General features: G+C 33.6%; 1 protein-coding gene across 1 annotated transcript in view; it reads left to right on the plus strand.

The window, feature by feature from the left end:
* SEMA3C (semaphorin 3C) overlaps positions 1 to 21445 on the plus strand; it is a 180750-nt gene that overhangs the window by 104567 nt on the left and 54738 nt on the right. Inside the window, exons 6-11 of the mRNA XM_037066161.1 lie at positions 3865 to 3955; positions 8101 to 8220; positions 9603 to 9745; positions 12712 to 12826; positions 15225 to 15294; positions 17233 to 17377. Coding sequence (XP_036922056.1) covers positions 3865 to 3955; positions 8101 to 8220; positions 9603 to 9745; positions 12712 to 12826; positions 15225 to 15294; positions 17233 to 17377 — 684 coding nt within the window. The remainder of the gene's footprint in view (positions 1 to 3864; positions 3956 to 8100; positions 8221 to 9602; positions 9746 to 12711; positions 12827 to 15224; positions 15295 to 17232; positions 17378 to 21445) is intronic.

The raw sequence follows: 21445 nt of genomic DNA on the forward strand, positions 1-21445 counted from the left end.
TGAAGCTGCTGCCCCAGTGCTGGAGCTCAGAGGGAGTGAGTCCAAGTAAGTCTGTGTGTGGGCCTGCTAAGAGGAATTGCCTGGGACTCTAGAATCCCTTTGTCTCCCTCATCCTCAATCCCCTCTGGTTTTAATAGCCAGAAGTTATGGGGACTTCACTTCCTGGCCCTGGAACCCTGGATTAGGGGCTTGGTGTGGGGTTGAGACCCCTTGCTCCTCAGAGGCAATCTCTGGAGCTAAGATATCTCTCCCAATTTTTATCTGCCACACATAGGTATGGGACCAGCCAGTTCCTCATCTCTGTACCTCCTAATAGTCTCATTATGGCTTCTTCTTTAACTTCCTAGCTGTAGGACTTCTGTTCAGCCAGATTTCAGGAGATTCTGAATGATAGTTGTTCGGTAGGTTAGTTGTAATTTTGAGGTGGTTGTGGGAGGAGGCAAGTACTGTATTTACCTCATTCCTGGAACATGCTTAACCTGAAAATGGCTTGAGCAGAATTGTCACTTGTGTATGTTACAAATAATTTATGGTGGGGAGTATTTGGGAGGCCCATGGTGAGATAAATTACAGAGTTGATATAGTAGGCCAGCAAAGGGATTATTATACTCAGGTGGTAGCAATGAAGGCAAGAGAATTAGGCACAAACCGCACAATAAATCTAAATGATATTGGTGGGTTTAGCTAAGAAAAAAGAAAAGTAATATAGATGTTGGCAATTTTGTTGCTCCGTTTTGATTTGTTTATTTGTTATTTTTGGTCTCTTTAATTATATAATTGCCATGAACTGCAATGTGAAACAGTGAAAAGAACCATGTTTGAGGTTAAGATTATGAGCCTTAGTTTGGTTTTGTTGAATGTGAGATGCGGTTGAAAGTTGATATTTCAATTTGGAATATCAAGTAGGCAGTTGAATGTAAAGTAGGTTAGATAAATGTTTGTGTCATTGTTGTATTAAAGCCGCCGAAGCCCGAAGAGTGGGGCGAGACATGCAGGGAGAGGGCAGTGTGAAAAGAGAAGAATGACTGTAACTCGGGTGTGAGGATCTCCTGACCAATGGCCAGATGGAGAAAAGGGGCCCATCCAGTGGTACTGAAAAGGAGCAGCCAGAGAAGTAGGGGGAGAAACAAGAGTGTGTTGGTTCTGGGAATAAAAGTAAGTCATTTTGAAAAAGGCAGAAGCGAGCAACCATCTGTAATACCACTGAGAGTCCAAGTACTATCAGGTGTAAAAAATAAGCACTGCATTGTGTAGCATGACTGTGATTAAGAACCTTCTCAGAAAGAGTTTCACCAGAACAATTGAGGTTGAATGGCCAAATAAAGTGGATTGACAAGACAGTAAAAAGTCAGGAAATGATGGTCAGTATATGTTATCCTTTAAACAATGTGACTCTGACAGAGAGAAATATGTGGGAGCTGAAGGGATTGTTTAAATGATGATGTAAAAGGTCCAGTTGACAAGGTCAAAGAAGGAAAAGGGATAATGGAAATTAAAAGTTGCCTAAGAAGACTAGAAGAGTTCCAAAGAATAGCTGGGGGGATTGGCCCCAGAATAAGAGAAATCGTTTCTCCCATGTATTATTGGATATATTAGAGAATATGTATATTTGTGGGTTTGGTCGTTTAAAGTTGAATACATCTCGTTTAAGGTTTTCACTTTCTGAGGAATGTAGTTATTGATCATATGAGCTGAGAATAAGTTAGGAGATTTGACTAAAGTGGCAATGGTTTGAAATTATTAATAGGAGAACCACTGACAAGAGCATCCTTGAAAGGCTGCAGAGCAGGGGGTCCATTTCAGGTTGGTGGTCACAAATATATACTATGTTGAATATACTTTTTTGGATCACCTTCTGCTAAGAAGTTTGGAGGCAAGTATGGAGAATGTGGGTAGACATGGCCTTCCAGGCAATGGATGCCATGAAAAAAATCATAGATTCAAGGAATTTTAATATTTTTCAAAAATATTGAAATGAATGATGGAATCAAAACTAGTTAATAAAGAAAAGACTGATGAAATGGGAAAAAATAGAGTTCTTGGGAGATGAGTGTGAGGAATTGTTGCCAAGTGCTTGAATTAGTGATATTCAGGTGGACCGTGTCCCTTGCTGGTCATGACGAGGTCTAGATTATAAGCACGTGAGTCCAGCAGCGCTGCACAGGGGTGGGGTAGGTCAGTGGGGAGTGAGTGGTCGCTACAGAGTCTCGCCAATTCCTGCAATGCCAACTCACTTTTTTAGTCAAATCTATGTACATCTCTGACTAAGGAATCACAAACAGGCTTACTCATTTTATTGTTTTTCCTCAAGTTTATCATTATATATTTAGTGTAGTCATTATATAAAAATTATGGCTTTTTGGAAATAAGATGTAGCTAGAAGCCAGGAGACTGAATTTTAATTTTTCTCGTGTTGCTGTTTAGCTGTTTAGTATAACAGAATCTTGAGCAAGTTATATTTTCCTCAACTGCAGAGTTAGTTCATCAAAGAGGATCATGTCGTAGGACCTTTCCAGCCCAGAGAACTGTGATTCTTTTTAAGCTCTATGCATCCCTCTGGCCTCAGGGATGTCCTGCCAATATATTGAACTCAATAAAACAAAAATGAACTGGCTTTATTTTCTTGAAGGATTCAGAACTTCAGAATTGTTATTGTTTTTGTCATCTTCCTGCACTTACCCAGTTTGTAACTGAATGCCAAGCTCTGTTGATCTTCACTTTTCAAATTCTCTTGTACCCTTACTGCTCTTACCATGCCCACTGAGATTGTTACGTCAGTTTGCTATTATCTGAGCCCTCCACTATTGCAACTGAAGACAAATCTACTTTCTTGAATCCATCGTCTGTTTTTATAACTGGCATTCTCAGTCTTCTTAAAGCACAAGAGAAGACCCAGTCTTCTTAAGGCAGCTCTCTGGTCCTTTTATTTGCATACGCAAAGACATTGCAGCTGTATTCCTCTCAGGATAATTTTGAAAAACTTAGCTCAACAATTAAGGACCTTCATTATCTAATGCAACCAACAAAACTGATACTTTTTTCTTAGAATTTAGACAGTAGCTTCTACTAATTCATACAAGGAGATAAATATTCCAACAAAATGTTCCCTCAGTAAAGTTACACTGATCATTATATTTCAGATGAGCCCGTGGTCCTCACTCCCTGGGCTTTTCTAGTCCCATTCCTTGCTTAATATTTACTTTAAGCACTGAGCACCATCTAATGGACTCTACATTATATGTATTTATTGTCTTTATATTTTATACTTACATGTTTATATTCTTTATTGTAAACTCTTTGAAGGAAAAGATACTTGTCTATTTTGTTTGCTGTGTCCCTAATGGATCACCAGTGCCTGGCATTGAGTAGAGGCTCACCATATTTTTGTTAAATAAAGAAGTACATAGAACATTTTATCTAAATTATAAATTGTTGTATTTAATTTAATGCTTTATATAACAAAATTTGGTAACAGAATTTTATATTTAAAATGTCTTGATTATTTTAGAAATATTATAATCCTATACACATTGTTCTTCTGTGGGCAATTTCTACTTTTGGTCAGTTTTCAACTTACTCAGATTTATAATAATTCTCAATTTCCAAGTGCGCTTTACTAATGCTGATTTGGAGAAAACATGTTGGTTAAGGGATGTAAAAGAAGTCAATGCTGAGGTTAGCTTGTAACTTACAGATGGATTCTTCTATAGGCCAAGATAGTCTTCATATAGTAAGCTGGTAAGACTTAAGCAACCAATTAGAAAGCTTATTATTTATTATAATGCTTTTTTTTACTAAAAACCCAATTGATTAACTAAATATAAAGCTATTAATTATTACTTTTCAATTTTGTCTACACTAAAGGACCAAGTTTTCATGATTGACTCCAAGTGTGAATCTGGAAAAGGACGCTGCTCTTTCAACCCCAATGTGAACACAGTATCTGTTATGATCAGTAAGTGGAAACTAGGAGGAGGAGGAAATGAAAAAGGATCAAGGAAAAAATAATTCATGACAGAGTATGCCCATTGAGATCATCGCAGTAAGAAACATGTGTGCTGACAAACAGAAATTTTAGTTTCTCATTTTCAAGAATATTTATGATAAGCATGTATTTTGTCTTCTAACATGACAGGGCTGTTGTTCCTAAAACAAGTCAACAATTTTAAAAAAACCATGTATATGTATATATATACTGTTATATATTATAAAGTAATTTTTAATGTTTTATGTAGTATTTTCCTAGTATTAAATATATCCACTTTTCCTCATGTTTAGTGATCTTTAACAAATTATTAAAAAGGGTGTTACTCTCTAGTGAAAGGCGACCGAAGGGCTTGTGTTACCCAAATATATTTTCTGTGACTGTTAAATGGCTGTACTGAAAGAGAGGTGGTGGTAAAGTCACTTTTTCATTTTGTCATTTTCCATAAAATATATCAGCTAAGAAACAGGCCCCATTGTTTGCTACTACATGCCCTGATAAATCAGTGTCTCTGAGTCTCAAACATCGAATGCTTTTCTATAACTCAATTAAAAGACATTCTCTTCTGGTTAATTATGACAGTTGAGAGGGTCTGGTTTAACATGAGTTGACTGTGAAGAGGAATCTGGGATTCCAGTATTGACTACACAGTAGATGCTTTTCCATGTTTGCTTTCTGTATGTATTGCCAATGGTAAAATTATATCATTTGACAATAGAACAGGTGGAAAAATAATTTTTGTGGTCAAAATGCTTTGCTTTGATTCATTTAAAGAGGCAACCAATCCATCTTTCTTTCTCGTATCTGGAAACTAAATTATAACCAGTACATCTAGCTCTGACTAAAATGTAACCTTGGAAGTTAGCCAATGAATCATTTCCATATATATATATATATATATGTATGTATATATATATATATGTGTGTCATTCAAATTGGGCAAGGAGGAAATGAAAGTATATCAATCATTAAGATGAAAAAATTAGAAACTTTTGAAACTAACTACAAGATCTCCAAATATGTTGGATGCAGAGTCTTTTCAGATAAGTTTGTAAATATTCAGGAGCAATAGCTTAAAAAGTCTTTTCTTCAATAGGAAGGAAATTTTATTCACCATCAGAAATTCTATTAGATATAAAATATAAATAGATAGATATTACTAGTTCAATATACAGAGTTTTCATTTATTTGAAGTTAAATGTTTTGAAAATGAACTTCAAAGGTCAGTTAATACTATAGCTTTATATAATCAAATGTTTAGAACAATAAGGTGAGAACAAGGCAGAATTAATCTTACTGTTAAACTATGATAAGCTATTAAATAGTTTTTCCCTTAGCAAATTGGATTTTTTTGTTACAAAAATTGAATTTAGGTATTGGCCTTCATTTTTGAACAACCAGAGTCTGATTCCTATGTGCCTGTTCCTAAACTACCTTTTAATATATCGATTAACATTATAATTTATACTATAGCTGAAAGTCATTAAATGGTTTACTTAACTTAAAATGAAACCAAAATGAGTGGGAAGCTTTATAAGCTCATATTTATCATTTTATTTGTTCTGTTGATTATCCCCTAAAATTATCTCCAGTATCAGCGCTAATACTGCATAGTAGATCTGTTCAGTCGCTCGCTCTGCCACACAGTGCCTTCTACTTCTGTTCAGTTGCAGTCCACTAAATAACATAGACTGGTTCAAATGTTTCTATCAAAGTGCCAGGAAATGTTGGGAATTTGAGTTCCAGTTTTCACAATGCAGGTGTGGCATCTAACCAAATGTGCAAGTTTAGGTATTTTGGCTATTTTAGTCATTGTAGCACAACCAAAAGTCAGATACATCTTTTAAAGAACCTGTCATAAACCCAGTGACATTTTTCTGGCTACTGGAAGTACAGTTGAAAAGCAAAACATTTCTGGTTTAAAGCTAAAGGGCACAAGTTTATCTTTGCATATGTCCTACAAAGAAATTCTTCAATAAGTACCCTATTCTCAAAATTCTTCCCAAGCGATATTAATTAAATATTTCTTATAAAAAATAAAAATTACTTTATTGTTCCCAATTACTGAGAATTTAAGACAGAAAATGAAGACAGACATGTGGGCTTTGGTAATGTTTAAGATATAACTAATCAGGTATGTAAAAAACAAGATTTTATAACCTACTGTTATGGGGGTAATTGGGTAGAGTAAAAGTGTGACATAATTACAGAGCTATCTCAATTTAACAACCAATGTATCTACAGAATACTACAGAATACTTTTGTAGATGTTTATAAATATTCACAGAATTTTAGAGAGGTTAAACTGCTCAAATACTTTTCTGCAACTCTTGTTATCTCCCTCTAATCTGTTCCCAGGGGATTTAGACCCCCACTAGGAATCACAACTGGGTGATACAGTTCCTCTCATACCCCCTTGCTAACCAGTAGGGGTTCAGTCCATGACCGGATGAACACAGATTAAAACATTCCGTTCTCCAGCCTGTCCTGGGCCAGTTGGAATTGTGAATAAACAGTGAGCTTAGAGTGCTTCAGAACGTCCCAGGCCTGCCACAGTGACCACAGTCTGAGAGTGGCCAGGCAGGAATTCCGGGTCAGCAGTGAGAGAGCGCAGCTGCCTGGTGCTTCAGTGGGACAGACCTGATCAGTCTTCCTGGTTATTAAACAGATACTTAGCTACTGTGTTATTCCCTAGGGTCACACATAGCCTTTCAATAGGTATTCTTTTTACTAGCATAAAAATTAATATGGATAAACTAAATGTTAAATGTTATATAAATACAGATTAAAATATGTTTTGCCATCAATAATGATAATTTAATTTTAAAATATCTTTTCTCTCTTTACATTCTGTTTTTTATGGCTTAGTATGTTAAGCCATATGTAGCTTATTAACATAATATTATATTATTAACACAATGTTAATATATTGTTTTATAAATGATAATATAGCACTTGCCCTGGCTGGTGTAGCTCAGTGGATTGAGCACGGGCCTGTGAACCACATGATCACAGTTTGATTCCCCGTCAGGGCACATGCCTGGGTTGCGGGCCAGTTCCCAGCAGGGGACTCTCAAGAGGCAACCATACATTGATATTTCTCTCCTTCTCTCCTTCCCTTCCCCTCTAAAGATAAATAAATAAAATCTTTTAAAAAATAAAGAAAATATAGCACTTTATTTACTTTATGATGAACTATAGAAATGATCCCTGAAAGTATAGTCTTTATTTACTTTATAGAAACCTAACATGGAAAATCAAAATGTGTACTTTTAATGATGAAATGATATCATTAATAGTATTTTGAAATTTTTTAAAAAGACTGTATTTATTTATTTTTAGAGAGAGGGGAAGGGAAGGAGAAAGACAGGGAGAGAAACATCAATGTGTAGTTGCCTCTCATGTGTCCTCGACTAGGGACCAGGCCTGCAACCCAGGCATGTGCCCTGACTGGGAATCGAAACAGTGACCCTTTGGTTTGCAGGCATGTGCTCAATGCACTGAGCTACACCAGTCAGGGCTGAAAATTTTTAATGTTGTCTTGCCACTATATCATTAATAGTAATAATAATAACTATTATTTTCAATTCATTTAGTAAAATTATAGAATTCCTAATGCATGGTTAGAACTTGTAAGGTTATAATTCAATTCCCATATTTCACAGATGAGAAGATTAAGATTCAGGGTACTAAATAATTGATTCTAATTCTCAGTTTGTTTATTACTACCAAAAATAGAAACCAAGTTTTCTGACTTCTACAGTGTTTTTATTAAAACAAAGTAATAAGTAATTTAGCTATTTTGTTATCTTCTGTACATATATTATTTTTGCCATTTCTTATGTACAGTATATAAACATAGATATTTAGTCAAATTAAGTACAAGCAGAGGAATTTTTATTTCTACATAGAATAAGGTTGTTTTGATATTCATACAATCAATAAGGAAACCAGATTAAACTTTATCCAAATTTTTATTTGGTGGACAATGTAAACCAGTTAAAAATTATAATTACTCTGTAATATGTAGGATGATCTAATAATCAAGTTCCCCTTGATTTTTAAAATAGCCTTAGAAAACATTTACAATTGTGTTGACAATTTTTGTCTTGTAGACGAGGAACTTTTCTCTGGAATGTATATAGATTTCATGGGGACAGATGCTGCTATTTTTCGAAGTTTAACTAAAAGGAACGCAGTCAGGACTGACCAACACAATTCCAAATGGCTAAGTGGTAAGAAAACATTTTATACATTTTCAGAATGATGCTTTAAACCAATTTGTTTAATTTCGTAATGAAAATTAGGTAAACGTGGTCAAAAAATTACAGTACTAGGTCATGAGTAACAATAAATCAGTACCTTATGATTTCACATTTTTATGATAAATAAAAAATTGAAATAGATACATTCTAACTATTAACCAGCATACAATTATCATAAGATATATGAATAAATTAAAATGACAGTGATATTTATCATACATACCTGTACACAAAAATCTTCTCTAGTTGTTTAAATATAACATTTATTCATTTAGACAGTTTTTATATTTTAATAATGTCAAATTTTAAAATTCTTTAAATTTATGACTTTATTATAAATTATAAATTTATGAAAACTGAGCATGGTATATTCAGAAACTTCCAATTTGTTTTACATTTAGATTCTAAATTATAGAACTGCTAAATGTTATGTTTTCACAATTTGACAAATACCTAATAGAAATCAAGCATAATAATTTTATGATTATCAGTACTCAGCTGCTTCCAGTTCTTGGGATCACATGGAATTCGCATCAGAAAAGGTGCACATTTGACTTGAGTGCACAATTTCAATGAGCTGCTGTTGTTAGAGGAGGAAGAAACCACTAAGTTCTTTGTCATTTCACCCTGGGGAAAATTTCTAACTTACCCTAAATTTGGCAATTCACTTAACATTACACAGTTAAGCATCTTGTTTCAACTGATAGGCCAGCACAAGAAAGCATTGATTGTCCATTTACTTATTCAAATTACTTCTCCAGTACATCTGGAAATAGAATATGCTAAAAGTTGTTTTGTTCTTGAAATAAGGAATCCCTCTATGTCTTCAAATGACGTCATTTTGTCCTTGAAAAGTTTCCCTTCATTTCATAGACTGTATTTTCTGAAAAATGTGTTTTTCAAATCTTGGACTCCAGGCTCCCCATTCTGCTTCAAAGAGTTTGAGTTTATATACACTAGATCGAAAACCACACTTTAAAAAACAAACTTTTTCCCCTATAAAATGACTATCAGGTTCCATGGAAAATAACTGCCAGAAAAGTTATTCAATTTTTAAAACTCATCAGTACACAGAGATTTTTTTTGGCATTTACCGAACTTTCAGAATGTATTCAGACAAAGATAGTTTGAGCTGCCATATTATAGCTATATTTTGTGGCACTTGACATTCCAACTGTGGTATATTGATGGAATACAATGGCTGCTTTTAGACGTTTTGCCTATAAACATCAAATTATTTTTTTTTACCAAAGATGAAGAAGGCATGTGTCTGTGGTCTACTTGGATGAACAGTGGATGGATTTTTTTTTGTCATGAGTGTATATTATAAGCAGTCTTTGTATTTCTTTTAGAACCTATGTTTGTGGATGCACATGTCATCCCAGATGGAACTGATCCAAATGATGCTAAGATTTACTTCTTCTTCAAAGAGAAACTGACTGACAGTAGCAGAAGCACAAAACAGATTCATTCCATGATTGCTAGAATATGTCCTGTAAGTATTAACATTGTTTTTAAGTTCAACGTATTGAAACTTAAAGAAAGCAAAAAAAAATTGACCCCGTTCAGCCATTTCTTCCACTCTGACCCTGTCTCTTGCAACCACTGACCTGTTCTCTATATCTATGAGGTGTTTTTCTTTTATTTAAATACCATATATAAGAGAAATCATACAGTATTTTCCTTTTTCTGTATGACTTATTTCTGTTAGTATAATGTCCATTCACATTGTCGCAAACAGCAAGGTTTTATTTTTTATGGCTAAATAGTGTTCCATTGTGTATATACAAATTTCTTTATCCATTTATTTGTTGGTGGACACTGATGTTATTTCACCATAGTAACTATTATAAATAATGCCATAATTAACATGGGGTGCATAGATCTTTTTGCACTAATGTTTTTATTTTCTTCAGATAAATAACTGGAAGTGGAATTGCTGGGCCATGTGACAGTTGTATTTTTAATTTTTTAAGAAACCTTCACACTATTTTCTATAGTAATTGTGCCAACTCATATTCTCACTAACAGTGCACAAGAGTTCTCTTTTCTCCACATCCTTGCCAGTACTCACTGTTTCTTATCTTTTTAATAATAGCCATTCTAACATGTGTGATGTGGTATTTCATTTTGTTTTAGATTTGTATTTCCTTGATGACTAGTAATGTTGTCCATCTTTTCATGCACATGTTGGCCATCTGTATTTTTAGGTCTTCTTTGAAAAATTTCTATTCAGATTTTCTGCCAGTTTTTAATTGATGTTTTTTGGTTGTTGAGTTGTGTGAATTGTGTATAAATTTTGGATAATATCCCCTTATCAGACATATGATTTACAATTATTTTTCCATTCAGTGGGTTGCCTTTTCATTTTGTTTATAGTTTTCATTGCTGTTCAAAAACTTTTTAGTTTGAGCTAGTTACACTTGTTTATTTTTGCTTTTGTTGCTTTGACTTTGGTGTTGAATTCAAAAAATTATCTACAAGACCTACATCAAAGAGCTTACTGCCTATTCTCTACTAGGAATTTTATGGTTTCAGGTCTTACATTCAAGTCTTTGATCCATTTTAAGTTAACTGTTTTTGAATGCTATAAGAAAGTGGTCCAGTTTTATTTTTCTTTTTGCCTATGGTTGTCAATTTTTCCAACACCATCTATTGAAGAGTCTGTTGTTTCCCCATTTTGTATTTTTGGCTCCTTTGTCATAAGTTAATTGACCATATGTGTATGAGTTTATTTCTGGGCTCTCCTTTCTGTTCCATTGATCTGTGTGTCTGTTTTATGCCAGTACCATAGTGTTTTGATTACTATAGCTTTGTAGTATAGCTTAAAATATAGGAGAGTGCCAAAAAAATCAGTTTTGTTATTTTTTCTCTAGATTGCTGTGGATATTCTAATTTGAGGAAAGATTAAGAACTTTACTTTCTTACTTTTTAAAAATGTTATATTTATTTATCTTTAGAAAGGGGAATTGAGGGAGAAAGAGGGTGAGAAACATCAGTGTGTAGTTTCCTCTCACACACCCCCTACTGGGGAACTGGCTTGCAACCCGGGCACATGTCCTGATTGGGAATCAAACAGTGACCCTTTGGTTCACAGGCTGGCACTAAATCCACTGAGCCACACCAGCCAAGGCGAAAGACTGAGCACTTTAACTTATATAATATTTTTTCCAGTGGTTTGTCTTTCTACTCTTATTACCTACTATTGTAAGTTAATAAAATATTGACTGGAGACATTTAAACTTAATGTTGATTCACATCAACTATAAAAGATAAACACCCTATTTCAACACCAAGCTCACTTCAAGGAAACATTTTGGTTATGGTACTATACAAATAAACAATTTTGGTTAATTTTTGCTTTTCTATTTAGTATACTAGTATTAAAGACAAATAGCTATATTGTATATTATAGAAAGAGAACAATTCTTGCAAATAAAATGTAGCAAAGCCTTACTAAAAGACAGTTATGGAGGAACTATCTACAACAGCAAAAATTAAGAAGTGCTTTAATAAAATAATGTTTTAATTATACACAGTAACCAAAACATTCTTGTATATAAATGGTAAGTATATATAGCAGCTAAGAGAAAACCTCATGATGCCTGCTCTCATAGTAGTTTTACAGGTTTGTCCTGACATTTATGAGTAGCATTGTTTGTGCAGAATTATTTCATAAAGCACTTAATATTTAAAATAGTTTATTTTTAAATATTGCAATATTCCACTAATAGTGGAGCTCAGTTGCTTTTTGATCGTTTGCCCCCAATATAGTAAAGCCCACAGAAGGGGTGAAAGGCTTCTTGGCATACCGAAAAAAATCATGATATCAACAGAAACTATCTGCAGGTGATCCCAAAGCAATCTTCCCTATCCCATGGGGGGAAATATGTGTTGAAGCATCTGATCAGCAAAAAATACTGAGGAGTAAATGATAACACAGACAAAATGAAGGAGAAAAAAAAAGAACTTTTGAGGACCATTTGGTGTTAAGTCTAAGCCAGCTCTCCTGACCACAGTAGAATATGCAAACTTCGCTGTGTACAAGAGTTTCATTCATATTGAAGACAGCGCATTATAAAGAAAAGACAAATTAAATTGCATATGTTCTGTAACATTTATTGTTAAGTTTGTAAAGCTAGAGAGAAAATATACATTGAATTTGATTTTTGAAATATCATCAGTTGATCTCATACTATAATAATAGTATGAGAATAATAAAGAATTCTTTATAAATTCTTAATAAATTAAGAATAATAGTAGTACAGTATAACCTATGGCTGTTTTATTACCTACTATATATCTTAAATGTTCCTCTCTAACTATTGATATTTGAATGTGGTCTAACAGCCATCCTTTTGATTATAATGAATCCCCAGGTAATGAGAACCCAAGCTGAATTTTTAATAGAATTCAATATTTATTTAAGCAAGCTGAAATGTGTTTACGAAACGGTTTCAGAACGACACAGGTGGACTGCGTAGCCTGGTCAACAAGTGGACCACCTTCCTGAAAGCAAGGCTGGTGTGCTCTGTGACTGATGAAGACGGCCCGGAAACACACTTTGATGAATTAGGTACAGAGGTGTGAATTTGAAAAATGTCTGGAAGAGAGTTTTTAATGTTTGTGAAATTTAATAAACTCTCAGAAGATGTCTTTTACATGAATGTTTTTAGCATAAACAGTGTATCCATTTGAATTAACAATCTGGATACTGTTAATAAATTCCCCTAAGTATTTTTTAAACAACATATCAATTTGAATTAATGATCTGGATACTGTTAATAAATTTCTCTAAGTGTTTTTTAAATCTTTTTTGTCCCTGATTGCATTGCTGATACATTTAGTTCTTAAATTCACCATGGTATATGAATGTGTGTGTGTGTGTGTGTGTGTGTGTGTGTGTGTGTGTGTGAGAGAGAGAGAGAGAGAGAAGAGTGCTTGTATACTTTATATATACATAATGATATATTTGTGCTTTTCTAAAAATGAATGTGTATTTCATATATTTCTTAATTTTTTATTGTTGTTCAATAAAAGTTGTCTCCACTTTTCCCCCATTACTCTCCCCTGCCCTATCCACCCCTACCTCAATCCTCCCCAAGTATTTGCAATCTAATATCCTGTTTTCAAATCAATTTATAGGAAAGTACAGCTGTATATTTTTACTGTTACAGTTAATGGACAGAATCGAGGTTAGATGAAAAAGTGTTAGAGTAGAAATGAGACTTGTGTTCCAGTGTAGGTTCTTTTTGCTGACTCTGGGACAAAGGTTTTTCAGCATGTGTGGCAGGAGGAAAGCTGTACTTCCCAAATTAAATAAGGACTAACAATCTGATTCCTTTCCACCAAGGAACATTTTTTTCTTCTTTAATCAGAATAATCTGGTACACATTATAGTGTACCAAGTGCCATTTGTAAATTACTTCTACTTTAATTCATAAAAATATAACATGCTAGTTGTTATCATTAAATTTATTCCGTTTACTCAGATTTTGAGGTAGGGAGGAGGTAAGCAATAAACACATATTACAATATGAGAAAATGTACTGCTTCTAACAGTTATAAAAACTAAAATAGATAGTTGGTCTCCTCAAAAGCCATTATGTTGCTCACAGAAGCAAACCTTTCTGTGTCAGCTTTTGTAGGAAAAAGTTCTAAGCACCACTTTTGTTGTAACCTAGTCATTCATTATTTTCCCCCAGATTCTTTGTAAGTATGTTTATGTTTCAGTGACTCTGGATTTTTATCTTTATCTTTATCTTTCTCTTTTTAAAAGATATCTGAACAGTGTCAGCCTTTGTTCATGTATAGAAAAGCTAGTGGTTATTAATTTATTGCTTGAGATCTTAAACGTATTGTGAATTTAAAATAAATACCTCTTTCTTTGTATTCCTGAGCAAGAATCTCTTTGCAAAAGTGTCACTAAAAACAGACATTTCTTGTAATCATAACAACTGTTTATTAATTGGAGTTTTCTATCAGGAATTTACTTCTAGGTTTTGTTATGTATTGCTATACTTAATCATTCACACCAGTGATTTTCAGCCAGTGGCCACAGCACCCTGGTGTGCTACAAGATATTTTAACATGCAATCAATATCTGACTGTTGAGTCAGAGACACGGGCATCTTTTCTCTCAGATTGTCAATTAAAAAATAACAACAGTGAACACAATGATAAATGAATCAAAATTATACCTATTTTTTTATCATATCAGCAAAACATATGATATATCTTTGGCTGTGCTACAGATGTTTAGTAATGAGTTTGTGTGTGCCATGAGGTGGGAAAAGTTGAAAATCACTGATTTATACCATTGTCTTTGCTTTAATATACAACTTCTTGTTTTTAGAGGGATTGTTGATTAAATTAAAAATAATCGTATCTCAAGCAATATGATTAGCAACTTTGACCATAAGCTAAAGTCATAATTTTTGTAGAGAAAAAATCACTGTGAAAATATTCTCTTCTATGTTATAATTTCTAACCCTAGGTGAAAAAAAAAATTGAGATCTGTAACTATTGAGATCTGTAACTGAATAGTATAAAAAAAAGTATATTATCATTAAAGGACATTTAGAAAATGAAGGAAAAAAGCAGCGGCAGAAAAATTTCTAAAGCTGTACTAACCAGAGACACGCACTGGCTGTCTCCCTATGGCATTTTGGTGTATAGCTTAAGGTTTACATTGTTCTCATCCATCTCATATTCCATTGTGCCTTTTCCACTTAATAGTATTTTATTAGCATGGTTTCTGTAAGGTTATAGTCTTCATAAATCCCTTTAGTGTTTGTATAACATTTTATTTAACTTATTTTACCAGGTGCCTATCATGTCGTTCATTTAGTTTTAAATTGGAATGATGCTGAAAATACTTTTTTGTAGTTGAAGTTATTTTCTTAGAGTAAAAGTTGAAAAACACAGTTACCATTTGGGAACTTGAAAAGAATGTTGACATTTTTATTTCATAGAGGATGTGTTTCTGCTTGAAACGGATAACCCAAGGACAACGCTAGTGTATGGCGTTTTCACAACATCAAGGTAATTATTAAACAGTGATAATTTATGAGTTAAACAGCCTTTATTGAGTAATAGTAATTATTGCAAAAGCACTCTTTTCAACTTTTAAATTTACATAACATTTGGGATTTAACCTTCCTGTCTTATTACTTTTGCTTTATTACCAAAATATATTTAAGTTGAACTTAATGTTTTCAAAATAGTTTTGTATAGATAATTTATAATAATTATATGATATTGTTCTCAAAGAAAGAAGAATGTTAATTATAATCCAGGAATAAAGTATGTAAGATATTTTGTTTTAAGGAAATAATTTGAAGACTCATGATTCAAACAGAACTTGTGGCATTTCTGTTAAGTAACTTTTACTTCCAGAGCAATCTAAAGTGATGACTATTTAGAAAGGGACAAAATGCTGAACCTATTTTTATGTTCCATATGACAATATTTCATATATATTTAATGTTTTCTACTTTCTCTGGAATGCCTAATCCCAATCATCGTATATTTCAAGATATTCACCATATTCTCACCCTTTTCTGCACATGATTTTTCTATTTTATGTGAGGATCGTTGCTCAGAATTCAATGCGGTATTCCAGTTGTGACATAGCCATGTAGAATGTAAGGGGTCCTTTTAATTAGACAGTCAACTACAAAATTTAAATTTAAAGATTTTAGCATTCTTTTCTAGTGAGGGAAACATGGTGTGATTTTAATCTATGATGAACCATTCAATGAAAAAGAAAATCATAGGGATTTTCATTATAAATCATTGACATTTACCCTAGAAGATGTCTAAAAAGATGTCCTTTACAATAGGTTTAACGTCTGTTCTAACAGAGAAAGTAGTCTTAACTCACAAAGAATTGGAAAAAGAAAAAAATAACCAAATTTTATTTTATGTTATTTATTAATTTTTAGACAGAAGGGAAGGGAGGAAGAAAGAGAGGGAGAGAAACATCAATGTGTGGTTGCCTCTTGAACACCCCCTCCTGGGGTTTGGCCTGCAGTCCATGCATGTGCCCTGACTGAGAATCAAACCAGTGACCCTTTGATTTGCAGGCTGGTGCTCAATCCATTGAACCACACCTGCCAGTGCCAAATTCTTAGGAAGAAAATATTCATTTCAAAAAAATACTTTTCCGGTTTTTGTTTTTCCCATCACCAGTAGTTTTGATACTGAAAAATGTAAATTGTCATATTTATGACTGTTAAAGCTAATGATTAATAATGCAGCTTGTTCTTTTCCATGACATCTAATTTTCATTGGCTATCTAAGTTTTCCATTATGCATCTAATTTAAGAGAAATATGTGAGAGTCAGAGAAATGTTGGTTTCAGTCAATCTACCTTAATGATAATGGAAATAGTTTCCATTAAAGATCCAAACAAATGTTATAGGATTTTGACTAAAGGTAACTTAATGAGTCTATTTTGAACCCTTCTATTCTGAGTTTCTTTTTTATGAAAGAACAGAAGTAGCAATAATTTAGACTTCTGTGATACTGTTTAGCATGATATATAAGAATACCCATATTAAAAATCAAGATGAAGAGATGGTGTTCTCCTATTAATGAGATTTACTTCTGTGAGTGAAATTATAAGTAGTATTGATGATGATGTAGAATTTAAAATCATGTTTTTAATAAATCATCAAATCACTTTTTGTTGCTAGAATAAACTAGGTAGAAACTTCTTTAATTTGTACTATATTTCAGAAACATTGAGCATTTTCTATAGTGTTGTCTGCAACATTCATGAATGAATTACATGTTTTAATGCTTTATGTATTAATGATTTATTTCAAAATAGTAGAACTTTTTAGCTTTATAAGGTGTACCATGAAATTGAACTTTTCCATGGTGAATTATATCAACATTTTTATCATAAACTTTGCCATCTATTTTTAAATTGCATTTAAATTAAAATAATAAGAAAATGTCTCTCTCTTTTTTTAGCTCAGTTTTTAAAGGATCAGCAGTGTGTGTGTATCATTTATCTGATATACAGACTGTGTTTAACGGCCCTTTTGCCCACAAAGAAGGGCCCAATCATCAGCTGATTTCGTATCAAGGTAGAATTCCATATCCTCGCCCTGGAACCGTGAGTACCAGAAAACTTCCTGTTATTTTACTTTAAAAAAATATGTATCTTAATAAATGAATATCAATTTGGTAGTTATTAAGTACAACCATAGAACTACTGGTTTATTTAATATAAATTTTTGGGTCACAGCTTCACAGATTTGGGATATATATATATATATATATACACACACACACACACACACACACACACACATACATACATATATACTCTCTACACTTTTTCTAAGTGCGATTGCTAATAAATCTTATTTACGTTCAAGGCCACTGGGTATATTAGATAGGGAAGAGATATTTTCTTAATTATATCGACATATAAACCATAGCTTGGAAAGTGTTAAACTTTTGGTGGGAAACTAAGAATTTGGATATTAGTTGCTTTTCACAACTCTTTCTTGTATTAAGGAGCCTCATCTATTTTTGTGAAGAAATAACTGCAAAAATTAATTTACAGATAAATTACATGGTGATATTTCAATTTTAAGGGGTATATTGATTTTATTTTATTTTTAAGGATTTTATTTAATTATTTTAGAGAGATGGGGAAGGGAGGGAGAAAGAGAGAGAGTGAAACATCAATGTATGGTTACCTCTAGCACACCCCATACTGGGGAATATGGCTTGCAACCCAGGCATGTGCCCTGACTGGGAATCAAACCCACGATCCTTTGATTCACAGGCCTGTGCTCAATCCATTGAGCTACACCATCCAGGGCCTTAAGGGGTATATTGATTTTAAAAATTATGTTATTATTTCTCAAAGATGGAAAAAGGTACTTAGAAGCAAATAACTACAATGAAAGTAATGTTGCAATTCAAAAAACTGTTTATAAACTGTAAAGTTTGAGGCCTATAAATATATCTGTGTCTTGTAATATTAGTAGTATTAAAGGGCACATTGAAAACTAACTTTTTCAGGTGAAGTTATAGGGTGTACACTGGCAGATTGGAACTGAAATTCTTCTAGACAACAATGATCACAGTCCTGCTATGTGTTTTTGGTTTTGTTTTTTTTTATCCATAACAGTACTGCCTTTCATTCTAGAATATTCATTAGTTTATCTCTCTGTACAATGTTATGCAGTGCACTGATTGAGAGGAGAAAGAGATATTATACAACTGACATCAATAGGAATATAATTTTCTAATGTTTGTGCATTCATAGAATAGGGTTAAAATGATAAAATAAAGTATATGCAAGCAAAGAAGAAAGATTACAATAGAGTTGTTAAAATAATATTAAACTTGGAAGTGTTTCTTTTTTCTTTTAACTTGAATATGAAATTTCCTTTTCCAATATGCTTTCAGATATTTTTAACATAATTTTAACCAATTGTAGATTCTCTTTGTATTTTTGTGACTATTAGAGTTTATTCACAATGTATTATTTACTCCCTTATTTTCTCATCTTAAATTACATGGTTGTCAATATTTTTTACAACAGAAAAATTAATTCTCTAAGAGTTCCTATTTAATTCAAAATTAAAGTTTGGTTTTCGGTTAGGAAGCTGAAAGATTAATTATTAATATGTATTTTATTAGTAAGTTAATTTTAAATTAACTTTGGAAAGGTGATCAGCATTACTGCTTATCCATGAAAGAATTAAATTTAAAACAATCTTAATAATATCTGGCTACACAGTCCTATCAAAGAATTCATAATCACCTTCTAAATGGTATCTTTATGACACTCATATCTCAGCAAAATAGAGGAAAGTAAAAAGAAATTAATTATTTTGTATAACATAAGAAAAAGAAATGAAGAGATACATTTATCCTAAAACACCTCAGTTTGGGCCATGTTGGATTAAAAAAAGGTTACGTAAGAGAAGAGAAAGTGGAGGGAGGAACTGAGCAACTTTCAAAATTCCATTTTAACTCAAAAGCTCTCTTTCTTTCATTCAGTGTATTGCATGACTCACTGATAGCATATTCCGAGATAAATGTGTTTGAGAAGTACCGATATTTGAAGTTGACAACATCATTGCTTCACTGTAATACGGAAAATTAAGGGGTGGTTGTGGTTGCATATACTTTCATCAATGATTCTTTGAGTTAACACATATATGGGATATAATAAAGGAGCAGTTGATATGTAAATTCAACAAAATTTCATTTGCCCCTAAATAATATCATAAGAGAAATCCCTTGGATAAATCAATAAAACAGGTAAAAGAGAGCCACGCTATCTGAATAAGGGTTAATGGCTTAACCCTTAGAGAGGCTCAGACCCTTAACCCACTGAGGCTCAGAGCCTCAGTGAGTGTGTGCTGGAACCAGCTTATACTGGCTCATGCGAGCACATTGTGTGTGTCTTGTCTCAAGTAAGGGCATCACCCAATAACTTGAAATCAGCACAGTGGAAGTATTTACACCATAGAATTTGGCACATATTACAAATCAGGGATTTTTTCCTGCTGAAAAGCCTGCTTGTCCCAATGACCACCAGACCCTTCACCCAGTTCAACTGAGAATCACAGTAAGAGAACCACTCGTGTCAAACAGCAATTACACTATATAAAATGTGGGAATAGATAAGCCCTTTTTAGTAAAACAATAAATAAACCACAGCTAAACTAGAAAATTCTGCTAGCAGGTCCATTTTCACTATTTTTGAGCTCCTAAGAATAAGCGTTTTCCTTTTTTCTGTTCTAAAGCGTTGTGGAATAAGCCAGGGCTTAGTGACACACATCTGGAGCTGACTCCATGAGAAAAGGGAATAATCAGTACTTGAGACACATTTCTGTAATGTGGTTCCCTACATCTGGTGCTGAGAAAAGAGCAGCGCCTTTAAATTGAAAAAGGACAAAAAAAAAAGTCAAATTAGTGCTCCTTAGGGAATAAAAGAGGCAGGGTGGAGGAATGACCTCTGGAACTCCTCCTAGAAAAGCATTTCTCCCTGAAGATTTGGTCCCTCCACCCTCTACTGTGCAACACATCATGAAGTCAGCTCTCAGACTCACAGTGGCCAGAAGTGTCTGTCTCTTCCCTGCACTTCCAGGATTTAATATCCCATTCATGTGGCCAGGAGACCTACAGCCAAGTGATCCAAAGCACTTTGTCTTCTCTAGGGTTAAGAATATTGCCTCTGAAGTCCTCGCAATGATGGGTCAGTTGCGATGGCTGTCCTTTATTTCCCTACACAGTAGTCCAGTTGCTACGTCAACCTCGTAAATATATGACTGGATTCTTAAAGAAATTACACGGGCAGAAATTTTATACCCTCATTGTAATGCTCCCTGTAGGTGCTTCATTTAAAGCAGGATTGATAGATGTGTGAGCAAACTGCCCCGACCAGCAAAGTCGAAGTCAGTAGGAAGAAGCCTGCCAATTGTGTCATACTGTTTTTCCATAAGTAATTCAAGTTTGTGGAAGAAACAAGACACCTTTGGTATGTTGCAAAGGGCAGCCAAAAAGCTGCAGATCCTCTCTGTGGCTGAGCTAACATATTACATTATCCTGTTGCAATGTGTATAAAGCTTCTGTAGTAGACTGTGTTTACATATACTATCCTGGTGAAGCAGAACCTAATAAAAGTGTTCAGTTTTAATATCATTTTAGAAATGGATCAGAACCCTTGGCTTCAACCATATTACTTTGAACGGGTCTGGTACCTGGTAGAGCAAAAGAACACAGAAAATCCATTATCCACATAGTGTCGTCAAGAAACAGAGAAGTCGATTGCTAGCACTTTCATTGATTATGTGTATCTTCCCATTTTTCTCACATTAGAAGTATTTCTGTTTCTCTTAGATGTTTGAAAATATTTAGTTAGTAAAGTTTAGAATTATATTAAATACATGAGGCATAGAGACATGAAAAATCAAAATGCATATTGTTTCAGGTCATTCAAAATGCATGAATAAAATAGACAGTGAACATGGAAGTCTGGTGGAGAGAATGTTGCACATCAGCCTGGTCTGGGAAAGCATACAAAAAAATATGAGATTGAGCTGGTCCTAAGGGGCAGTTGGACGTGAATAAGTTGGATAGGCATGCAAGGATGTTTCAAGCCAAGATTACAATACACATTACAACTCAAAGAAAGAAAAGAAAAGTGAGTCCG

Source organism: Sturnira hondurensis, unplaced genomic scaffold (genome assembly GCF_014824575.4).
Source record: "Sturnira hondurensis isolate 20B ecotype Veracruz unplaced genomic scaffold, ASM1482457v3 Scaffold0016462, whole genome shotgun sequence".
In the NCBI taxonomy this organism is placed as follows: domain Eukaryota; kingdom Metazoa; phylum Chordata; class Mammalia; order Chiroptera; family Phyllostomidae; genus Sturnira; species Sturnira hondurensis.